This window comes from Myotis myotis, unplaced genomic scaffold, assembly GCF_014108235.1.
Source record: "Myotis myotis isolate mMyoMyo1 unplaced genomic scaffold, mMyoMyo1.p scaffold_m19_p_10, whole genome shotgun sequence".
In the NCBI taxonomy this organism is placed as follows: Eukaryota; Metazoa; Chordata; class Mammalia; order Chiroptera; family Vespertilionidae; genus Myotis; species Myotis myotis.
This window is the reverse complement of record NW_023416314.1, coordinates 65,330,981-65,354,453: the sequence shown is the minus strand read 5'-3', so window position 1 is coordinate 65,354,453 and position 23,473 is coordinate 65,330,981. Positions and strand designations below refer to the sequence as shown.

The 23,473-nt window shown below is 37.2% G+C and overlaps 3 protein-coding genes across 3 annotated transcripts; all 3 read right to left on the bottom strand.

Moving 5' to 3' along the window:
• Positions 1–1,572: 1,572 nt before the first annotated feature.
• Positions 1,573–2,529, bottom strand: LOC118663830 (olfactory receptor 1030). The gene has a single exon (XM_036323850.1). The coding sequence runs from the start codon at positions 2,527–2,529 to the stop codon at positions 1,573–1,575; it is 957 nt and encodes a 318-aa protein (XP_036179743.1).
• Positions 2,530–8,389: 5,860 nt separating this feature from the next.
• Positions 8,390–11,463, bottom strand: LOC118665465 (olfactory receptor 5M11). Its single transcript, XM_036326914.1, has 2 exons — positions 11,447–11,463; positions 8,390–9,338 (listed from the first exon to the last, which is right to left on the bottom strand). Exons 1-2 carry the CDS (start codon positions 11,461–11,463, stop codon positions 8,390–8,392), a joined length of 966 nt encoding a protein of 321 aa, XP_036182807.1.
• A 6,324-nt stretch (positions 11,464–17,787) lies between these two features.
• LOC118663825 (olfactory receptor 1030-like) lies at positions 17,788–18,723 on the bottom strand. The gene has a single exon (XM_036323835.1). The coding sequence runs from the start codon at positions 18,721–18,723 to the stop codon at positions 17,788–17,790; it is 936 nt and encodes a 311-aa protein (XP_036179728.1).
• Positions 18,724–23,473: the final 4,750 nt, after the last annotated feature.

The following is a 23,473-nucleotide window of genomic DNA, read 5'->3' as shown; positions in this document are numbered from 1 at the left end:
TTTGAAATAATTATATGGGATAATATACAATTAATGAACATTAAAATGTTATCCTACAGAAAATATTGAGCAAAAATAGGCTCTAAGTTGGGAAAGAAACTGAAATAAGCTGAGAAAAAATATCTCAGTTGGAGATGACTCATTACAGTTCTGTGACTTTTCCTCTGCCACTGGCAGCAACATTAACATATGTGATCACCAATCAGTTCTAACACTTACTTTGTTCAGACCTGCATGTTCTGACATAACATTTTACTGGAGGCTATGAGTATTTTGGAGCAGGAGCACAAGGAATGATTAAGTTTTTGTCTTGCACAACCACAAGACTATCTTCAGTATGCTGGGAATAAATTGCTTCTTTCCTCTTTTGCATTAGCTCTTCCATCTTTTAAACACTTGACAAGTTGTATTGATTTTTCTCTTTACAGCTTCGTGAACTCGAGAACCTATACAATCTTAGAACTCCTAAAGGTGCCTTAGTACTTGGAGCAGTACTTGGCTTATTGGAAATGCTCAGTACACATTCATTGATTTTGCTTATGTTATGTCGTTGCAAAGTCACCTGGAATGTTAACATCGCCAAAGAATTAACTCCTCGAAGGATAATTGTAGGTAAAATTTGAACTGTGGTACAAATAGCAAATATCTATCTCCTGAAAAGTAAATAAATATGCAGAGATGAGGGAAGACATACAACCCTAGGCCCCAGGAAGCTAGAATGACAATAATAAGCTCTACAGAAATTACAATTCTTTCTGAGACAAGCCATATATTTTTATAAGGGCCATTCTTAGCCTGTTTCAGAAGTTATATCTAAAACAAATAGTCTGGAGGTTCTTGTTTCCTGTTAGGGCAGAAGAAGGAAATGTCTTATTAAAAATAACTCTCATAAGCAGAGAGAAATAAATGGATGTCAGGCAAGGACATGGGGGTGTTATAGTACGTTCTTTTTCCTAGAGGTGACAGCAAGCCTCAACAGCATTTTGGTGACATTTCTGTAAACCATGGGATCAAAACCCCTACATTGTAAATGCTACAGAATTATAAAATACTAAAAATTAGCTCATGATAGTCAACATGTGTATTAAAATTGTATGTATATGTGTATATATACAATCATACCATATATTGATTTGTAGATATATAGAAATTTTCTTAAAACTTAAGAACTATTAATAGTGAGAATTTTGAGAAATGACAATGGAAGCTCAGGATAAAGAAAAAATATATTTTATTCTTTTACTTTATACTCTTCTAGAGTTTTGATGTTTTACTCTAAGAATGTTTTATAATCTAAAAGTAATATATAAAGTTATAAATGTAAAAATGTATATAGGAAGAGGAAGTATACCCCACATGCATATATAACTCCCCCCTCTTTACATACACAATGCATTCACATGTCTCATAGAAAACTACACATCCTCTGTACACGTCTTTTAAGTTTTGTAGTTATATTAGAGCTTTCATCAACAATTTAAAATTGATTTTACTATAAATGCAGTTAAAGTCAGATCCAGCTGTTATAAATATATCTTTTATTTAATTTTTAAAGAAAGATACACTGGGATATTACTTCAAAAGTACATTTCTTCTAACCAATTTCCACAAAGCTTGTTTCACATCCTTGTTCCTCAGACTGTAAATGATGGGGTTCAACATAGGGCTTACAAAAGTGTAGAACACAGCAATGATTTTGGACTCCTCCACTGACTTGTCCGTGGGAGGTCTAACGTACATGCAGAAGAGGGTCCCATAAAACACAGTCACTGCCACCAGGTGGGACCCACAGGTGGAAAAAGCTTTCTGCCTGCCTTCAGCAGAACGTATTCTCAGGATGGCAATGAGAATGAAGATGTAGGAGATGAGGATAATAAGGAGGGAGTTGGAGAGGTTAAATCCTGCTACCACGAACATGGATGTCTCCTTAATGAAAGTGTCAGAGCAAGAGAGTCGGATAAGGGGTGGATCCGCACAATAGAAGTGATTGATGATGTTGGAGCCACAGAAAGTCAAGCGATATGTCCACATGGTTTCCATCAGGCCGCTGAGGAACCCATAGACATATGGACCAGCAATCAGGCGGATACAGACGCCTTTGGACATCTTGCTGCTGTAAAGCAAAGGGCTACAGATGGCCATGTACCTATCATAAGCCATTACAGCTAGCATGTAATATTCAGTTATCACCATGGCAATGAAAAAATAACACTGGACTAAACACGCAGCATAAGAAATGGTTTTCTTTTCAGATAAGAAGTTCATCAACATCTTAGGAGTCACGTTCGTGGAATAGCACAAATCCAAGCAGGACAAACTGGCAAGAAAGAAGTACATGGGGGTATGGAGTCTTGCATCTATCCTGATCAATACCAACATGCCCAGGTTCCCTCCAACAGTGATCAGGTAGATCACCAGGAACAGCACAAAGAGGATGGGCTGAAGCTCTGGACGATCCGTTAATCCTAAAAGAATAAATTCAGTCACCAAGGTAGAATTTCCTCTGACCATTTTCTTAGGTGCCAGCATTGCTCACTTAGATGAATGAAAATAAATTAAGAAGTGAATGAGAAGTCCATCATATGTTTCTTTTCTCTTTCTCTCATTTTCCTTCTCTCTTCTTCTTCCACTCTCAGGCACCCTCACACATAGCTATTATTGGAATCTGAGACTGTAGGAGTGGGAACTTTTAAAAGAAGGTCAAGGTCCCTATTACCTAGGTATATAACATTCAGATGATTCCCAAATAAAATGACCCTTGTGACACCAAGTTGTTTTGGAATATGGGAATTATGACACATAGTTTGTCTAAAAATGGATTGAACCACAACGTGCCACATGCAGTACACAACGTAAAATCACCGGCTTCATCACTGAGCTCGGTATTTGTTTCTGGACAAAATGGTAATGTGTTTGAAAATGTTTTTCAGTCATTAGCCATTGTGCATATTTAGAAGTTCAACCTCTGAGTACTGCACTCCCTACTGAATTAGAGAGCTTAAAATTATAGAGGTTTGAAGCAAATTCCCTTGGACCTGTTTGACTGCATAATCCATGAACTATAGGAGGTTGTGGTATCCCTAAATGAATAGATAAGAACCTTGAAATTGGAAATAAAGGCCTAAAATTAAAATTACTGATAAGCCCATAAATTACTGATGGAAAAATTTTCATCCAGAAGAGTTTCTATGAATAAGAGCAAGAGAGACATAGATGAGGAAAAGAGAAATAGTCAAAACTTAGATCATAGTTTTGTTTGCTTATCCCTTTTTTTCACTTAACACTAATTGCATTCAGGCATCAGGATAGGTATCAAAGAATGATAACCTTCAACTGGGCTTAAAGGTAACTAAGAATTTTCTAGGACCAGTGTAGGCCCTTCAGTTAGTGAAGTTGGTCTATGCAGAGACAGCAGGCTTTCAAGAGAAATCAAAGATACTCCACCTAGAGGCAGGCATGCATTTTCAATTGTGCCAAATGAAACATTTAAGAGAAGGCAGAGAAAGATAAATACCACATGATCTCACTCATTTGTGGAATATAATGAACAACATAAACTGATGAACAAAAACATCCAGAGACAGAGAAGCATCCATCAAACCGTCAAACCTCAGAGGGAAGTCAGGGGAGGGTGGGGAGTTAGGAGGAGCGGTCAACCAAAGGACCTGTATGCATGCATATAAGCATAACCAATGGACACAGACACTAGAGGGTGAGGGCACGGGGGCGGGGGGGGGGGGGCATGAAGGGGAGGGGAGACAAGGAGAATAGGGGGATAAGGACACATATGTAATACCTTAATCAATAAAGGAAAAAAAAAAAAAGATGTGGCAAACATGGGAACAAACTGAAAGGCCCCACTATAAGCTCAGAAGAGTGTGAACACTCCTGAAAGCTCTTTGAATTTGTCTTTGATGTTGTTTTTTTCGAGTGTGTGTGTGTGTTATTCCCTGTTATTCCCAAGTTACTGTGATAAATTAGAACCAACATCCCCTGGTAATTTGACATAGAATTTGCAAGGCTTAAATATACAACTTTGGCCTTTGGCAGGAAAATGCAATCATTAGACAATCAGGATTTATGTCAATAGCAAAAGAGCTCTTTCCTCACTCACCAGAAGAACAAGTTCATTAGGAAAATGTTCGCTTAGTAATGAAATCTTCTATTATTGTGACATGCAGATACTCATCTAATCTTTAAATCTCTACAACCATGTTCCAAATAGTAGCACCTGGTGGATCATCATATTACATTAAACAACTAATAAAGACAACAATAAAGAAAATAAAAATGTAAAAAAAATTAGATTGGTATTTAATCTGCCTATTTTCTACTCTTTCCTGTAAATAGGCTTAGCAACCACATTCTACAGTTATGAAAGGAAAGGCTATATTTTGATAATAGTATTTTTTCTCATGCCCACAGACACTTCACTTTTACAAAGCAATTATGCCATTCTAATCTATTTTACCTTTAGGAGAATCCTGCAACTGATAGAACAAGTACAATTAGGAATGGGGAAAATAGGGCACAAATAAAAAGTAAGCTTGCTGTCACCTGAGTTTTTTTTTAATATTTTTTATTGATTTCAGAGAGGAAGGGAGAAGGAGAGAGAGATTTTTTTAAAAAAATCAATGATGAGAGAGAATCATTGATAGGCTGTTTCCTGCATGCCAACCAGGGTTTAAGCCCTCAACCTGGGCATGTACCCTTGATCAGAATCGAACCCAGAACCCTTCAGTGCATAGGCCAATGCTCTATCCACTGAACACAGTTCTGTCACCTGAGTTTTTAGATTAATATTTCCATAACTGTGTTCAGCGAAACAAGTGAATAATGGGCAACAAAAACTGGTCTATGATAAAAATAAATATTAAAATGCTGAGTTTGGAGGGGGAAAGGGAGTTGGATCCAGGCTTGCAGGAAGTCTCAGAACCTTTTATATACCGACATGCACTTGAACCTAAAGGAGAGGGGTAAGAATAGGCTGCCTTTCCTAAACTCACTTGTTCAAAGAGCCTGGAGCTCAAATGCTCTCTTTGGGCTAAGCAAATCTCAGTGGGGAAAAGTTTGCTCTCTTCAGGCTCCAGTTAAAATCCAAATGTCTAAGGTAGCAGGATCACATTGGACTCTGTCATATGTACTGTTTCATACACATAAGGTCACCATTGTCGTACTCCCATAAGATAGACTGACAGACTAGGGGCTAGCTATTGAAGTCAAAGGAAGAAGCCCAGAAAATAGATAGAAATGAGTTGCTGACTTTTAGTTTTAGTAATTTAGTCCAGAAACTACCACAACAAGTCATTAAGACTTAAATTTGCAAGAATAGCTGAGGAAAATTATATTTTAAGGTAGAAAATAAAGAAAAAAACTACCTGAGTCATATAGGTGATGGAGCCAAGCATGCCATGTGAATATAATTTCCCAGATTAGAGCACTCTGCCATATGAACTCCAGCACCTTCTCCCTCTCTTGGTCTTTTTATTCCAGTGTCTCACACATATAAGGGCAGGATGGATTACCTGAGTACAATGTATGAACCTAAATTATAGATCATGTTGTACATTGTGACTTCATACCAGTCAATCATACAACAGTAAAAGTGCATTAGAAAACATTCCTTTTACCTTAACATAGTGGCTTTCTTTCTACAGAGTCCTCATTTATTCAGTATCAGACTTTGACTAAATAATTTCTAAAATTGCCATCACTTGGAAATTCTGACTCATCATTTATGTAGTTACAAATCCCACACTCATTATAGTCATATAATATTTAGTGAATATTAAATTTGCCCCAAAAGTTTATCTCTCCGATAATATAATATAAAGTTTTATGAGAGTTTTACTTTAATAGAATGAGTATAATTATGCTTGAATTTGTCCTTCTTAAAAATTATTTGTCAAAGTGTTTTGGGTTTTTTTTGTTTGTTTGTGTTTTTGGTTTTTTTTTTGTTTTTTTGGAGGGGGAACTGTTTTTTCAATAGATATTATTCTAAAAATAATTTATTAGATTGTCAACTGCTTACTCCAATACAGTTATTTATTGTGCACTAAAATTATTAAATGAATAAAGAGAATGGTATTTATAAAGTAAAATGATTATAGTAAACACGGAATTCCAATTAAATTTTATCTTGTCTAGTGACCAATCTAAATAATATATACTGAGAAATTATACTAACATTCAAAGCTGCTTTTGTTGTCACCTGACTCCTACTCGTGAAGATTCAAAACTGAAACAAGAAGAGAAAGTACAGACCTAGCCTATGTGGCTCAGTTGATTGGAGCATTGTCCTATGCACCAAAAGGTGGTGGGTTTGATTCCTGGCCAGGGCACATATCCAGGTTGTGGGTTCAATCCCTCATCAGAGTGCTTATGGAAGGCAACCCATTAATGTTTCTCATTCTCTCTCTCTCTCTCTCTCTCTCTCTCTCTCTCTCTCTCTCTCTCTCTCTCCCTTCCTCTCTCTAAAATCAATTTCTTAAATTTTTTAATTAAATAAATAAAAATAAAATGCAAGCATGGAAGTCAGAATTTTCATACCTACCTGACCCAGGAAAGATTTTCTCAGAGACACTAATGGTCCAAGGAATGAGCTGCTGGGAATGATTTATATACTTACAACTTGGAACTTTTATCCCTGAAGTATTCTTCAACACACCCTGGAAAAATGATTATCATGTTACTACTGCAAGAGAAAACTCCAGGGGAATAGTAATTTATGTCGACTCATAGTCATTAGAGTCTTGGATTATGCACAATGGAATTGCATCAGATTGTAATTGTTTTGAGCTTATTGTTTTAGGAGTTTCTCATAGAATTTTTGCCTTGTGGATCACCATTCATTCCAATCAAATCAGTAAAAATTTAAGACATAAAATAATGATATAATTCATGGACTTTGATGTTTCCCCAGTTGAAATTGTGTTTTATAGAGTCCCTTCAACAAAACGACTACTGTTTGCTAAAAAGACTTTCATATCTAGAATAAAGTGGTTAAATTACAAAACCCAGTAAGTAAAATCATTTGGACAAGATAACATAATGAATTGAATTGTAATGTAATTAGTTCAAGGTGTGAGGTCCAGGACTTGGAAAGTAATATATTATTCAAAACCTGGTGAGCAATTACTTTATCAGTATGTGATTCATTTGCCCAGAGATGAGAACAGAGTAAAAGAAAATGATATACTACCTTTTCTTCCCATTTACCAAATATCTATCTACAACAACAAAAAATGTAATTATAGATGATAGATGTCTTAACCAACCTTACTGTAATAATCACTTTCCAATATATACCTTAAACAATGTTATATGTCAATTATATCTCAATAAAGCTGGAAAAATATTAGCCAATAAATTTTCAAGAATAAAATTATAAGACAAGGTCTTTGACCAGAGAACTTACAAACATGTAACAATAAAATTTCTTTTAAAGTCCCAAATGTATGGTCATTAACCACTCTCTGCTAAGTAATCCATAGATGAAAGAAAAAGTCACCAAGAGGATAAGAAAATATAGCAAACTTAACTGTTAAAAAATAGTAGCTTTCAGCTAAAACAGTGTTTAGGTAAAATGTACAAAAACTTACTAGTATATGACAAAAAATGTGAGACTGAAATCAATAATCCAAACATTTATTTTTTTAAAAAAAAAGAAAAGATAACTTCAGTTAAGTATTAAATTTTTCGAATTCAGGTGCTACAGAAAGAATTCATTCTTTTTCCTAGAACTGAGTTCATGGATCCAGGGTTGCAATTCAGAGGAAGAAAGTAGAATCCTATAGCTCAGAGGCCACAAACTAGATCCACAAACTCATGTTTATGAAAGATTCCAGTCTGATTCTAGTCCTCTCTCTACCAGTCACATACTGAACATTTCTCAAGCACATAAACAGGAAACCATTATTCTGACCCATAGTTTATGGTTTTACTTAGTAAGTTGGGGTGGGAAGACATATTTCTTAAAAATAGATGGCAATAAGAACAGAGTGAATTCAAGGAACTGGGATGAAAGCATGTTTATCCTGTCTACTGTTATAAACAATAAGAGCACACCAGTGCCCCAGGTCATTCCAAGAGGACGTTTCCACTGAGAGCACTGCTGCTCAAATTTAATGTATTTACAAATCACATAGGATTAGGCTGAAACACAGATTTGGATATCATAGATCTGAGGTACAGAATGTGATGCCACGTTTCTAAAATCTCCAAGGTAATGCTGTTGCTGCCGGTTCAAGGACCGCACATTGAGGGGCAAGGGTATAGCTCACTTACTTTTGCCCAGAACTGAGTTTTACAGATTACCTTGGGACAGACCCATAGAGAATACCCAGACTTATCATCAGTATGCAAGGACATTTGAGCCCAAGGTTTAGTGTTATGGTTTATTGGGAAATGGAAGCATTGCCATCCTAGTGACCACATTTCGTCTGAGGACATTCTTCAATGCCTGCTTCACATCTTTGTTCCGCAGGCTGTAGATTAACGGATTAAGCACTGGATTTACAAAGGTGTAGAAGACAGCTATTATTTTGGATTCCTCAACAGTCTTATCTGTTGGTGGTCTTACATACGTACAAAAGAGTGACCCATAAAATAGGGTAACAGCCATCATGTGGGAACCACAGGTGGAGAATGCTTTGTGCCTTCCCTCTGCTGATTTGATCCGGAGGATGGCAGCAATAATGAAGGCATAGGACACGAGGATGATGGTGAGGGAGCTGGAGAAATTGAAGCCAGCTGATATGAGCATGGCAAGCTCTTTGATATAAGTGTCAGAACAGGAAAGCTTAATGAGTGGTGGGTCAGCACAGTAGAAGTGGTTGATGACATTGGATCTACAGAAGGTCAGGCGGAAGGTCAGGATGGACTGTAACAGGCCATCTGAGAAGCCATAGACATAAGGAAATGTGGCCAAGCAGGTGCAGACCTGCCTGGACATTTTCACACTGTAGTGCAAAGGGCTGCATATGGCCACATAGCGGTCATAGGCCATGGCTGCCAGCATGTAAAGCTCTGTGAGAAGGAGCGCAATGAAAATGTAACACTGGGTAAAGCAGCCAGCAAAGGTGATGGTCTTCCTCTCTGAAAGAAAATTAGCCAACATCTGTGGGGTGGCGTTGGAGGTATAGCACAAGTCAACAAAGGCTAAATTGGTGAGGAAGAAGTACATAGGGGTGTGAAGGCGAGAATCCAGTCTGATCAACACTATTATGCCCAGGTTGCCAAAGAGAGTAGCAAGGTACACAACCAGAAACAGCACAAAGAGGAGAGGCTGGAGTTCGGGGCGATCTGTGAGCCCCAGGAGAATGAATTCTCTTATTGCACTGCCATTTGTGATGGACATTTTCTGAGAATCTGTGCCTGAACCTGAAACAAATGTGATAAGGTCAGACATGAAGGCACACATAATGTTACTGATTATTGAAATTTTTTTCCTAAATCCATATAATTCAAAATGAATACTATACTAAACCAACTTTGTGCTTCTACTAAACCATTTATATTTTTGCCTTTATATTGAATTACTATTATACTTATCTACACTTATACCTACAGTTATCCCTATAGATACTTATACCCATCCTTACCTATACTTATACCCATCCTTAAGTTGATATATACAGCTTATATTCATATACCCATACATATCCCCTTTATTCATGAACTATTTTTGCCTCTCAAATTCTACTTGTCCTCTAAAGGTCAAATTCAAGGCCAGTTGTTTGTGAGACACTTCTCACTCCACTCTGTCATACATGAGATTGAACTCGTCCCTTTCTGTGTTCCTCTTCCAACATACCCCTCATACCACTAATTTATTCCAGTCCACTGTTGTACTGTTACTTCTAAGCACATATTTATATACTGTACTTAAGAAGAAAAGAAAAAATAGTGTACACATGAAAGAATAAATTGCATGCAATGTTTTACTCATCTCTATATCTCCATGAACTTTTCATGGTGTCATATCCTCAGAAGAATTACGGGATTTTTAAGCAATTGCTTGAAAATTTGTTAATCAAGCAAATTACAAAAAAAAAAAAAAAAAAAAAAGTTTTGCTTCAGAAAGTCTGACGTGACGATTCTAATGCAGATGTTCCCAGAATCACAATTTAGAAAAGCATGGTCACAGGGTCCCATAAACATATGGTAAATAAGTGAACAATGAATAGTGAAATCAAATGAACACTCACCTAGTATCCTGAGGATGGTTTAAAGCAATGACATAATCCTATATAATAAAGAGCTAATTTGCTAATTAGACCGAACAGCAGAATGATCGTCCAGATGATCTTCCGGACAACCCTCCAGATGACCTTCCTGATGAAGCTGGGGCTGCGAGGGCCAGCTGAGGCTGTGAGGGCCGGCCGAGGCAGCTGGGGCTGTGAGGGCTGAGCCCCTTGCGTGAATTTGGTGCATCGGGCCTCTAGTGTGTTTATAAATAAAAGAAATGTTTTAGATACTATTTAATTAGTCACAACTTGTATTTTCCTAGAAGTGTCACAATTTATATAGATTTTTAGCTCTCCTTTGTATCACAACTAGTGCTGAGTCCCCTCTTCCTTTCTCTTAAGATGCTTTCATTTTTTCGACCTTTCTCTCATACTTAAGTTTTATAAACCTTCCCAATTCTTGCCTGATTTCAAAATGTCACTAAAAGTTGCTTTAGTAAAAATTTGAGAAAGACAGTGACAATAATATCTCCTCTACCTAAAATATTAAGTACTTAATAAACATTTGTTGCATACATTAATACTAGTTATTGGGAACATATAATTATCTTTCAGCATGAGTCATTTGATTTTCCCAATGTAAGGAGGAGGATAATATCTATTTTGTCTCCTTCTCAAGCCATCATGGACATCAAATTAAGTATTCATGAAACAGGCAATTATGGGTACTTAACATAGCATGTGATTAGTCACTGTAGATACACAATGAACAAAAACTTCAAAAACCCCTGCCTTTCTGGAATTATATTCTAGTGGACAGAGACAGATATTATTGCAAGTAAGTACATGGTGTTTTAAATGGCACTGTTATGGAGAAAAGTAAAGAAAATAAGGTTTGGGGAAATGATAATCAAATTTTAAAAAGTAGCATCAGCAAAAAAAAAAAAAAAATCATGAAAAGGTGACTTAGCAACAAACTAAAGGAGGAGGAGAACAAGCAATAACGTGATTTTAAGAAGGGTGTTCTAGGAAGATAAAGAGAAGGTGCTAAGATACCATGTGTGGTCTTCCTTTGGAATTGCTAGTGGGGTGTGTGTGTGTGTGTGTGTGTGTGTGACTAAAGTAGATTTATGTTTTGTCTTCAGGGAAATATATCAATTCTATGCCATTGGAAACTACAGATGAAGAAAAATTGCCTACTTCTAATCTGTTTTCAAAATGATTTTTCTGTTTAAAGGAGAGAGGGTGAATGGGATTACCTCCATTTCTTCCTCATTGCCCTCTCTTTCTTCTCTCTCTCATGATATCTTAGAAATGTTCTAACAAATAATTAAGGCAAAGAAATTATTGGAATTCAAATTATAAAATGTTTAGAGACAAATAGTCAGCAAGTAATATCAATTCAGGAGAGCATCTCAAGGAAAGAAGAGTGTACAATGGTGTTCCAGAGTGAGAGGTGGATCTAAGGGCCAGCACATTGTCTTGTGTTAACTTGGCACATGCAACCTGAGTGGATCAACCCTCATTACAGGTGTACACTAATGCCTAACTTGTCAGCAAGCTGCCCTTATGATCAGATGCTCATGACAAGGGGAGCACTAAGCCACTCAATGAGTTTTTTTCTTTGTTTGCAGAATAATTCCATCAATCAAATAAAGGTTCTGGGTGGGTCTGGAACCTTTTTTCCAGCTTTGCGACCAACTTACTCTGTGAACTTGAGTAACATTTAGCTCAGATGCAACTTTTTCACAATAAATAAATCTAATTAGATTATGCCAGGCCTGCTTTAACATGTCTAATGAGTCAATACTTTAGTACTTAGAAAGTCAGAATTTCATGAACCTAATTCCATTTAGTGATTCTGATTCTGGCTCCATCAGTTATGAATTCCATGCCAGTGTCAGGGTATTTAACCTGTCTTTGTTGTTTTCCTAACCATAAAATGGGAAATGCAATTGTCAAGAGTAATAAAATAGTTAACTCATTTAACGTACTTAGAAAAAGTATTTAAATAAAGTAGGCAAGAAATGAGTAGGGCAAGAAATAGAGATAAGACTTTTTATAGTTGAGCTTCCCTCTCTACTTCTTTTCCCACAGCCCTTGAGAGAAAGGCATGTTCTCATTCACAGCTAAAACTCAAAATTCATGAGCCTACTGATTTGCAAAGTCAGAAAAAAATATCTGACTTTTGAGGATGGAAAAATGCATATAATCCATGGATCTCTGTTTGAGACTTTAATATAATTTCCTTTTGACTCAAAATAAGGACAGTAAAAAGACTTACTTCTGGTTCTGATAAGCACCTGTTTGTCAAACTCTGATTAAGGAAGTTTCTTGATGCCTCTCTAAGCTGGTAAACATAGCTGTATTTATATCTGGATGTAGGATGGATCTGCTCTTAAAGGAAATCTCAGAAGGGCTTAAAAGTATCAGCAATGAGTGTTACTTTGGGAATCACCCTCTTGGGTTTAATTGGAGCACTCTAGGAACAGAAAGCTAATCATATGCAATAGTCATCTATACTAATAAAAGGGTAATATGCTAATTAGGCCAGGCGATCGGACATCTCCTGGATGCCCGACTTCCTTCCGGACAGTTAGGGGGCAACCAGGCCAGCAGTTGAGGGGCAGCCAGGCCAGCAGGGGGCAGTTGGGGGCAGCCAGTTGTCAGGGGGGCAGTTGGGGGGCAGCCAGGCCAGCAGGGGGGCAGTTGGGGGATGGCCAGGCAGGCAGGCAGGCAGGCAAGCAGTTAGGAGCCAGCGGTCCCAGATTGCAAGAGGGATGTCCAACTGTCCAACTGGCAGTCGGATATCCCTTGAGGGGTCCCTGATGGGAGAGGGTGCAGGCCGGGCTGAGAGACACCCCCCCCCCTCCATGCATGAAATTTGTGCACCGGGCCTCTAGTATTTTCTATAATTTTAAATTCACCATTTGAATTTAAGACCTCTAAGACCTCTGTGGAAGACACAAATAGGTGCCATCTCAACATTTTGATGATGGTCTGATTTTACATGTGGTTTTTTATCTTGGGTTTTTTGTGTGTGTTTTTTTCCTATCTCTTCTGAAAATCCAGATCAATGTTCCCTATCATAAACACTGATGTTTTGAGTAGGGTCTGCTATGAACAGGATTGTGAAACAAACAGGGTCTTCACATACCAAGTTGAGTACTTTATCAATTGTAGGAGACTGCCATTCCTCAAGCTATAGTCACAATTTATCCTTCCTTCCTGCATCACTTTTAAAATATTCCCTTAGCTATCCCCGAGTCAGTGTTTTCCTTATTCTCATCAGAATCGAGTTGGTTTGGGCAGTAGGAAAGGCTCAGATTGAATTCTTCCTTAAAGATGCTTCCTCTGCTTCCACAGCGCTGAGCCTGACCTCCCTCCACGCATTGTAACACTCTGCCCCTGGTAATATTTCTATTGCCCACTAGACTGCAAACCCTATGGGCAATAACTGTAATCTTCACACTTAGCATAGGCCCTGGAAAATAATAGTTGATCAATCAACACTTTCTGAATAACTTAAGGAGTGTTCAATATGCACTTAATTCAGTGAATAAAAAATGAATCTTGGTTATCTCCTCCCAGGTAACTGCATTTTATTGAGCTCATTTCCTTATCTCTGAAAAATTAAGAAGATGGATGGAATGAGTAACTAATTTGTTTAGGAAACTACAACAAAGAAAACAGGATGTGGGTAATTATTATAAGTAGTAAGCATTCAATACTTAACATGTACTATGCATTAGGCTTAGTACTTTACAAGCACTCACTTAGCTAATCCTCACATAGCTCCATGGGTTATTAGAATTATTATATTTATTTTACAAATGGCAATTTTGTGTATCTTGGAAGGAAATGCCAAAGATGATCAGAAGGATGCCATGACATGGTTGGGTGTGCAAATCGCCCAGCAGGAAATGTACTATTTTTGATGCATAAAGAGTAAAATAACACCACAACACCTCATTTCTGTGGCTCTTTGCCCTATTGGCTCTTAAATCCAGATATGGTACCTTCCAGCTAGGAAATTGGCCCAGTTTGGATAGGAAAGAAAGAATAATCAAGACATTTACAACTGATGATGTCTTGCAAAATAGATTAAACCATAGGTAAGGAATATTTGTGAAGGTGACTACCAAAATAAGAGGGTAATACAGGACTAAATAGAGGCCATAAATAAATTTATTTCTCATTCTCATAGACACCATTTCTGGGTCAATGAAGTTGGTTTCACCTGCCTTCTGGAGCAGTGAACTCATTAGTCAACAGAGCCAAATATCAACAGTACAACAATTGAAATTTCTTTTGAGAGCCAAATTTTTTAAGCTTAAACTATATAGGTAGGTACATTCAACTTTAAATTCATGGTTTTTGTCTTCCATTTTTCTTTGCTTCTTTGTAGCCATGTCAAACAGGGCACCTAAAAAAATGTTTCATTTTATAATAATAAAGCCACCAACACAAAAGAATTACAATTCTTAAATTGATGACAAAAATGCCTGTAGGATTTGCAGTTGTTTGGAAAAATACAGGTAACTTTATGCTTCGAGTAGGTACTTTTGTCACCCATGTGCGATTTGCGGATGCAACTAGCACTAACCACTGCACAATGAGACTGCTCACTGACTGGCTCACTCAACTCGTGCATGAATCACGCGCCCCTCCCCCGCGCCGCGTCTCCCATCGCCCGACCAACCGACACCCCCCACTTCTTCTAACACCACTTCTTCAAAATAGACTCGCCCAGGCTGAAAACCGACTTCTGTGCATGGGCCATGAAGTTTCAATCTGTACGTGCACACCTGCATGTGGTATTTTGTGGCAGAGCCACACTCAAGGGGCCAGAGACCACATGTGGCTTGCAAGCCACGGTTTGCCAACCGCTGTTCTGGAGAAATGATGGAAGTAGACTCTGGAGAGATTATACGTACTTCTATTTATTTTAAAGGTGTCTTCTGTCATAGATCCTTCAAGAAAATAATGTTCCAAGCTTTCAGATGAGGGTTGGTAAAGCTATTCTTATAAAGTAGTTTATAGTAATGAAGGGATTGATGAATTGGTCCTAGAATAAAGAACCCAGAAACAGACTGATACATATATGAAAACTTGATACATGACAGAGTTTACACTAAAAATGTAATGAGAAAGGTATGAAGTATTAAAACAGAGAAAATTGTTTTCCTTAAAAATAAGACTAGAGTCTATTTTTCAATATTTATGATAGCAGAAAGAATACTTAAGTATGCAAAAGCAAAACTTTAAAAAATGAAAGAGTAGAAGAATCCTATATAATAAAAGGCTAATATGCAAATTGTCCCCTTGACAGGGAGTTCCACCCAGAGTTCAACTGGGAGTTCAACCAGGGGGCGGGATCAGCCAGCCAACCTCCTGAATCCCCTCCCACTGCCAACTGGGATCAATTAGCCCCAATCGGGGCTGGTGGGCTGGACCCCACCTGTGCACGAATTCATGCATCAGGCCTCTAGTATCTTTATGATAGGAACACATTGTTTAAAGCAAATATTCAAAACACAACCATAAAAAGAAAATTGATAAATTTGAACTACCTGAAAATGAAAAATTTCCACACCACCAAATATATCATACACAAAAATATAATTCGAACTACAAAAAGGTTGAAGATATTTGCATAGATCATTAAAAAGTTAGTACCTAGTACAGAATACATAAGGAGCTATAACAAATGTGGAAAATAGAGATAAAATAGCCCAGCTGAAAAGTGAACAAGAACGTGGGCATACAACTTTTTTAAAAAAAGAAAAATTCCAATTAGCATCAAGCATTTACAAATACTTAACTTCTCTTGTAACCATAATTCAAAAACTGAGCCCTAGCTGGTTTGGCTCAGTGGATAGAGAACCGGCCTGTGGACTGAAGGGCTCCGGGTTTGATTCCAGTCAAGGGCATATGCCTAGGTTGCAGGTTCAATGCCCAGTAGGGGGTGTGCAGGAGGCAGCCGACCAATGATTCTCTCTCATCATTGATGTTCTCTCTCTCTCTCTCTCTCTCTCTCTCTCTCTCTCTCTCTCTCTCTCTCTCTCTCTCTCCTTTCTCTCCCTTCCTCTCTGAAATCAATGAAAAGATATTTTTTTAAAATTTGCATTAAATTTTTTTTTCAAAAGTTTAAACAAGAACTGAGACTATATTTTGCACCAACAAATTGGAAAATATTTTTAAAGTCTGGCAGTATATTGTGTTGACAAGAATGTGGAGTTAAGGATATTCTCACATAATATTGGCAGGAGTGTAATTTGATAAAATAATTTGACTACGTGTAGTAAATTTACAGATGCTCATGACTTAGAAATTAGAATCTTAGATGCATATATACATTTCTATACATTATCATGAAACAGAAAAATGTAATTGCCTATCAATAATAGAATAGATAAATATATTGTGACACATATATATTGACATAGAATACAGGGTGGGGAAAAAGTTTTAGGTCAACAGTTGTTCATATGGACAAATATATGCAGTTTATGAATATTATAAATAGCTTTATTGATTGTTTACCATACTCACAGCTGTAAACCCACTTTTGCCCCACCCTATATATCATTGAAAATGCTGCTGATTCAGCATGAATAAGTCTAAGGCATGATTCAGCATGTATGTCTAACAATGTATATGTAGTAAAAAATGAAATAAATTGCAGAAGAATACATAGAGTGATTTTATGTATTATCAAGTTTTTAATGTAGAAAATAATATAATTTTGTGTATACAGAAACACTATCAAATGACAAAACTCTACATAAGAATAAAAAACATTAAATTAATAATAGAGCTTAATGCAAGAAATGGGAAGAAAAAAGAATCAGTCAGGGAAGACTCACTTTTAGAAATATCTGAGTCTCTGAAATATTTGAAACAAAAATGTCATTATGAAAACATTTACTAATGATCAATTAGGGCTTACACAGGTTGTCTTTCTATTATTTATTTTTGACTGTATGTTGGAAATAGTACACAATAAAAAATTAACAAATTAAACCACACAACCAGTTTTTAGGTGGGGATGCATATTGTTAAAAATATAATAATAAAATATAAAACACTTTCTAAAGAAAATGTGGCATTTTCATCTTAGAGCAAAAATGTCAGATACCCAAAGATCTTCGTTGCTATATAATTTGTATAAAAGGAAGAAGAAAACAAAACTCATCTGCCATGGTTAAGAAGTTTCTGGAAAATAGTTTTAAAATTATTAAGCACTATAGAAATCTAATAGATGGTCATTGCCATAGCATCAATGGTAATTCTGTCTCTTATAACTTTGTACCAATATGACTATCATGGATGCAATCATCTGTTCTTTACTGACTTTAAAGAGCAGTAACAATGCCTTCCGGTAATGCCTCTGAGTTTCAATGCACTATTTTTTTTAATTCACTGACATGATACTGTAAATGCTAATAAATAATTTGACACATTCTTCCAAGTTCCATATGCTAATTGTGGAAGATAAAACATATTCAGTGACAGAAAGTGATTCTGTCATTGAAAAGGCTCATTAATTGGCCCAATAATAATGATTTATTGCACACCTGTGACCGAAATGTCTACTTTATTTAGCAAACAATTTCTTTCGGATAGCTTTCCTGAATGCTTTTTTAACATCTTTGTTCCTCAGACTATAGATCAGAGGATTTAACATAGGACTCACAAAGATATAAAACACAGCTACAATTTTCCCCTGTTCTACGGAAGTCTCCGAAGGGGGCCTCAGGTACATACAAAACAGCGTCCCATAAAAGATAGTGACAGCTGTCAGATGGGACCCACAGGTAGAGAAGGCTTTGCGCCTCCCCTCAGCAGACCGAATACGCAAAATGGCTGCGAAAATGAAAATGTAAGATACAAAAATCATGGTGAGAGAGCAGGTGAGGTTGGCACCAGCCACCACAAACATGGCAGTTTCTTTGACATAAGTATCTGAGCAGGCAAGGACTAACAGAGGTGGGTCCGCACAGTAAAAGTGGTTGATTTCATTGGGTCCACAGAAGGAGAGACGAAGCATCAGGATGGTCTGGACCAGACCATTTGCAAAGCCATAAGTATAAGGAATCACAACGAGAGAGAGGCAGACACCTCTGGACATTTTGCTACCATATAACAAGGGTTTGCAAATGGCCATGTAGCGGTCATAAGCCATCACTGTGAGCATATAATAATCTGTGATCACCAAGGCAATGAAGAAATGGAATTGTATAAAGCAACCAATGATGGAAATGGTTTTTCTCTTGGATAAGAAATTAACCAGCATCTGAGGAGTGACATCGGTGGCATAACAGAGGTCAACAAAGGAGAGGTGACTGAGGAAGAAGTACATTGGAGTGTGAAGTCTTGAGTCAGTCCAGATTAACAAGATCATGCTCAAGTTGCCAGTCACCGTGATCAGGTAGATGACCAGGAACACCATGAAAAGGACAGGCTGCAGCTCTGCTCTGTCTGTCAGACCCAGGAGAATAAACTCAGTCACCACTGTGTAGTTCTTTGACATTGTGTTTGGTTGGCTTCAAATGAGATCTAAATAAAGGAAATAGAGATTCATGTCTTTTGTCATTCATCATGTCATCTGAGACTTCTTCCTCTTCTCTCAAACTTGTAAATACCTGTGGCATAAAAAGTAGCCTCAGAAGCATGGAATTGATGTTTTCACTATCCAAATTAATACAGAGCTCTTTTATATTAAGTGTGGATGAAAAAGGAGCTCCATGCTAACCTGATAAGCTCAGAGAAGGCCTGCATGGCAGTCTTGCAAACTCAAAAGACCTAAGGAAACCACAAAAGATGGTCTGAAATTAAAACTTTAACTAAAAGCAGTTTATAGTGGGTAGTCATGTCCTAGGCCAGAATCTTCCCGGACAAAGGTCAATCTTTACCTTAATTGAGCCTATTGTCTTTTTGCATCTAAGATAATATACCTGTGAAATGTCAGGGTAACTTGTAACTTCCCTTTTTCCAGATCCCTCAGGGCACAACCAGGGACTGAGACCATAAATCCCTTCATTGTTATTGTTATCATGTTAATTGTTGACTGACCGTTAACTATTCTGTACTCACCTAAGTAAAGAAGTATGTGTCTATCATTTTACTTTTTATCCAATCCCAGAGGCCTGCCCCACCTTTGCTTTCTCCAGCCTTCCTAACCTACCACCAGTGGATTTCATGTAACCCACTTACCTCTCCTCCTTAGATTGCAATCTTAAAACAAGGTGAAAAACTGCCCTTCTCTGGCGCATTATCCCAATACTTTGAGATTCTGCTTCCTGGCAATTGTAAACAGTTTGGCTCAAATAAACTCACAAAAATTCTTTACAGGTTTGAATTTTTTTTGCATTAACACTGGGCAGTATGTTGTTAAATGCTTTCTGCAATTCTATTCATGTTTGAAAATCCTTTATCTTTGCTGCAAGTCTTTATCACATTTGTTCGCTTACAATTTCCTTAAACAATACTTTTCAGCATTGCTTTCTTGGAAATTGTGATCCCATTGTTTTCTGATATACCTGTTTTTGTAGTATCTAAAGCATCAATATTAGAACTCACTTGTTTTTCACAGCTGAATGAACTTAGGGAAGTGAAACTGATGTATAGCACAGGTTTTTATAAAATTAGGATCTGGAGCTATCAGTTTTGGCTCAGTGGATAGAGTGTCAGCCTACTGACCGAAGGGTCACAGGTTCAATTCTGGTCAAGGGCACATACCTCGGTTGCAGGGTCCTCCCCGACCAGGGCCCTGTTGGGGGCACATGCAGGAGGCAACCAATCGGAGTGTTTCTCTCATGTCCATTCACTCTAAAAATCAATGGAAAAATATCCTCTGGTGAGGATTAAAAAATACAAATAAAAAGTAGAATTAGAATCTGTCTACCTGACCCTCTAAATTCAAGTTTGTTTTCAAGTTGTATCCTGACCTTGAAATGCATGCTCATTTTCCTCTAATTCCTAGTGAGGCTTGGGCAGATTATTCATCTCTCTGTGCCTATGATTCCTCATGCATAAAATTTGGTTACTAATAGCAATTTCCTCCATATCAGAGAGTTCAACAAGGTAAAACTTTAAAAATGTCTAACAGGTGCCTTAACCGGTTTGGCTCAGTGGATAGATGGTCGGCCTGTGGACTGAAGAGTCCCAGGTTCGATTCTGGCCAAGGGCATGTACCTTGGTTGTGGGCACATCCCCAGTAGGAGGTGTGCAGGAGGCAGCTGATCAATGTTTTTCTCTCATCGATGTTTCTAATTCTCTATCCCTCTCCTTTCCTCTCTGTGAAAAATCAATAAAATACATATTTTTTAAAAAATGTCTGACATGTAGTAAGCACTTAATAAATTGTAGCTACTATAATTTTTGGTTAAAGAAACCCAGATCCAGTCTAAAACAAGACTCAACATCAAAGTGTGAGCTCCTTAGGAACAAGGAGTTTATGTAGTTACAGCCTCAGTGGAACCTAAACCAGTGTTTTCCCAAATGAAGGCAATTGATTATTATTGATAGAATGAATGTTCTCTTTTGTCCAGTTATCTTCTCATTGTAAATACTATTCCATTGTACATTTAAAATACTTGTACTCTGAGAATAGTCTGATATAGTAGAATTTAATTCAAGATAATTACTAATTCATCAGAATATGTTTCAGCTCATGATTTTATTTTATTGAATACAATATTTCTAGATCCCAAAATAGATTTTACAATACCTGTGAAAGAAGAGTGATTTGCCAATGACAGCATGGACATAAAAAATCTGAAGAGTTTATAACAGAATTGTTATATAGGGACCAAATCCCTGTGGTTCAATTATTTCTAGTAGAAAGTCATTCAGACTATAAACAGCCACTATGGTTTTATTGTTTTGCACATCCTATATCATCAGAGAATCAAAGCCCCCAAGAAACATGAAGTGATGGGATTCATTATTTGTTTTAATATGTTTTTATTTTTAAATATATTTTTTATTGATTTCAGAGAGGAAGGGAGAGGGAAAGAAAGATAGAAACATCAATGATGAGAGAAATTTTATTTTTTGCATGTATCTGTTCAATTTGCCCAACACCATTTATTGAATAGATTAACTATACACCATTGTATGTTCTTGCCTACTTTCTTATATGATTGAACATGTAAGTGTAGGCTTATCCCTTGCTGTTTTGTTTGTTTGTTTGCACAATATTGTTAAGGGAGAAAATAATGGCAGTTTAGATTAGAAGGAATCTGGATAACCATCCAGCTCAATGCTGATATGGAATAGTGTTGAACCCCTGCTTTTTCCTACATTCGTACTTAAATTCTCACATCAGTAAATAAAATTCTTTTATTTTAAACTAGAGGCCCAGTGCACGAAATTTGTGCACAGTGGGGGTGGTGGGTCCCTCTGCCCGGCCTGCACCCTCTCCAATCTGGGACTACTGGCTCCTAACCACTTGCCAGCCTGCCTGCCTGATCGCCCCTAACTGCCTCTGCATGCCTGCCTGATTGCCCCTAACTGCTTCTGCCTGCCGGCCTGATCACCCCCTAACTACTCCCCTGCCGGCCTGATTGACGCCTAACTGCTCCCCTGCTGGCCTGGTCATCCACAACTGCTCTCCCCTGCCAGCCTGATCGCCCACAGCTGCCCTCCCCCAGGCCTCACCGTGCAAAGCAGCCACTGGGCCCCACCTCCACTGCGCGCGTGGCCATCTTGTGGTGGCCATCTTGTGACGATGTCGCATGCGAGGGTGCAAGGACCACCTAGGCTTTTATTAGTCTAGATGGTGGGATCTGGGTGATCCTGGAAATATGCAGTTTTTGTTTGTTTGTTTTCTTACTCACAAAATTAGTAATTGTTCATCTTAGAAATTTGGTACATAGATATAAAGAAAAAGACTTACTTTTCTTTAATTCTAGTATTTTGCAAGTTATCATAATGTATACATTGTTGTGCCCTTCTTTTTTATAAAAAGCTATAAAAAATTATTTTCCCTTGCCTTAACTGGGAGCTTCTTCATTTTAATGTCTGGCTAAATTTAAATGGAAAAGCCCATCATGTGACAGTCACTTTTCTTTATGATTCTAGCCAACACACCCTTATAAAGGATCCAGTTGTGTACAACCAACCTCTGTTCCGGCTGCCATCTGCCTGTGTCCAGCCAAGTATTCAATGCAGGCTGTCCTCACTTTGCACAGCACTGTGGTAACTGAGACCCATTCAAAGCAAGGAGACACTTCCAGTCTTCACAAGTTTCGTTATCATGGTACCTTGCGAAAAGAGGGCTGCCTATATTTAATGCATCACGACCTTGCTTTTTCTTATTTATAACACAAACGTTACAATGAAAAATCTTCTTCAAGGGCTTTATTATGCCTTCTGCACATTTTTAAAATTGGGATAGCTGAGTGAAAGTGTACAAATATTTTTTTAAGACTCCTTAAAATATAATGTTAAATTGATTTCCAGAAAAGCTGTATATAATTGTTTTCCCTGATACCCTTAAAAGAGAAAGTGCCAGTCTTCCTAAACTCTCTTAAAGGTAAATACACAAAAGGGTATCTTATTTCACATTTTTATTACTAATCTTTTGACTAATTAATGTTAGCATTTTTGTATTTGTGTCAGTTTTCTATACATAACCTTCTACATTTATTTATATCACAGTGTTCTAGTAATTTGATTGATTTCTTTGATCTTATCCTATCTTAATAAATGTACAGCCTTATCTTATCTGGAGCAAATACTTTCCAAAACATTAATTGCCTCTTAATTTTAAGTAGTTTTATGATTAAATTTGAATGACTCTTCAACTGTAAATTTCTCCACTGCAACTAACCTCAAAAATATGTGCTCTTGATTATTTAAAATTTTAATATTTATCTTAATGCAGATCAACATAAATTTTTTTCAGTGTTTCTCAACTCACAGCTAAGGAGTATGTGTGGACATGTCAATTCTTTGGGGAGACAGTTGCTAACAAAGGACAATCTAGTTAGGTATAAGATTCTGTGTTTAGATATCTTTGTTGAAAAATAATGTTGCATTAGGGACACTAGAATGGTGCAAAAATAAATATTTGTGTAAAAGTGCTAATCAATATACAATATTAAGATGCCAAGGTTACATGTTGTTCTCATTAGTGATGTCACAAGCACCTATCTGCTTTTCTAGCAAAAAATAAATTTAAAAAATTACCTGTAAACTTTCATTCTTAGGCAGATCTTATTATGGCCTCCATTCCATACATATATCCATCAAATCTGGGGACCAAGTTATAACAA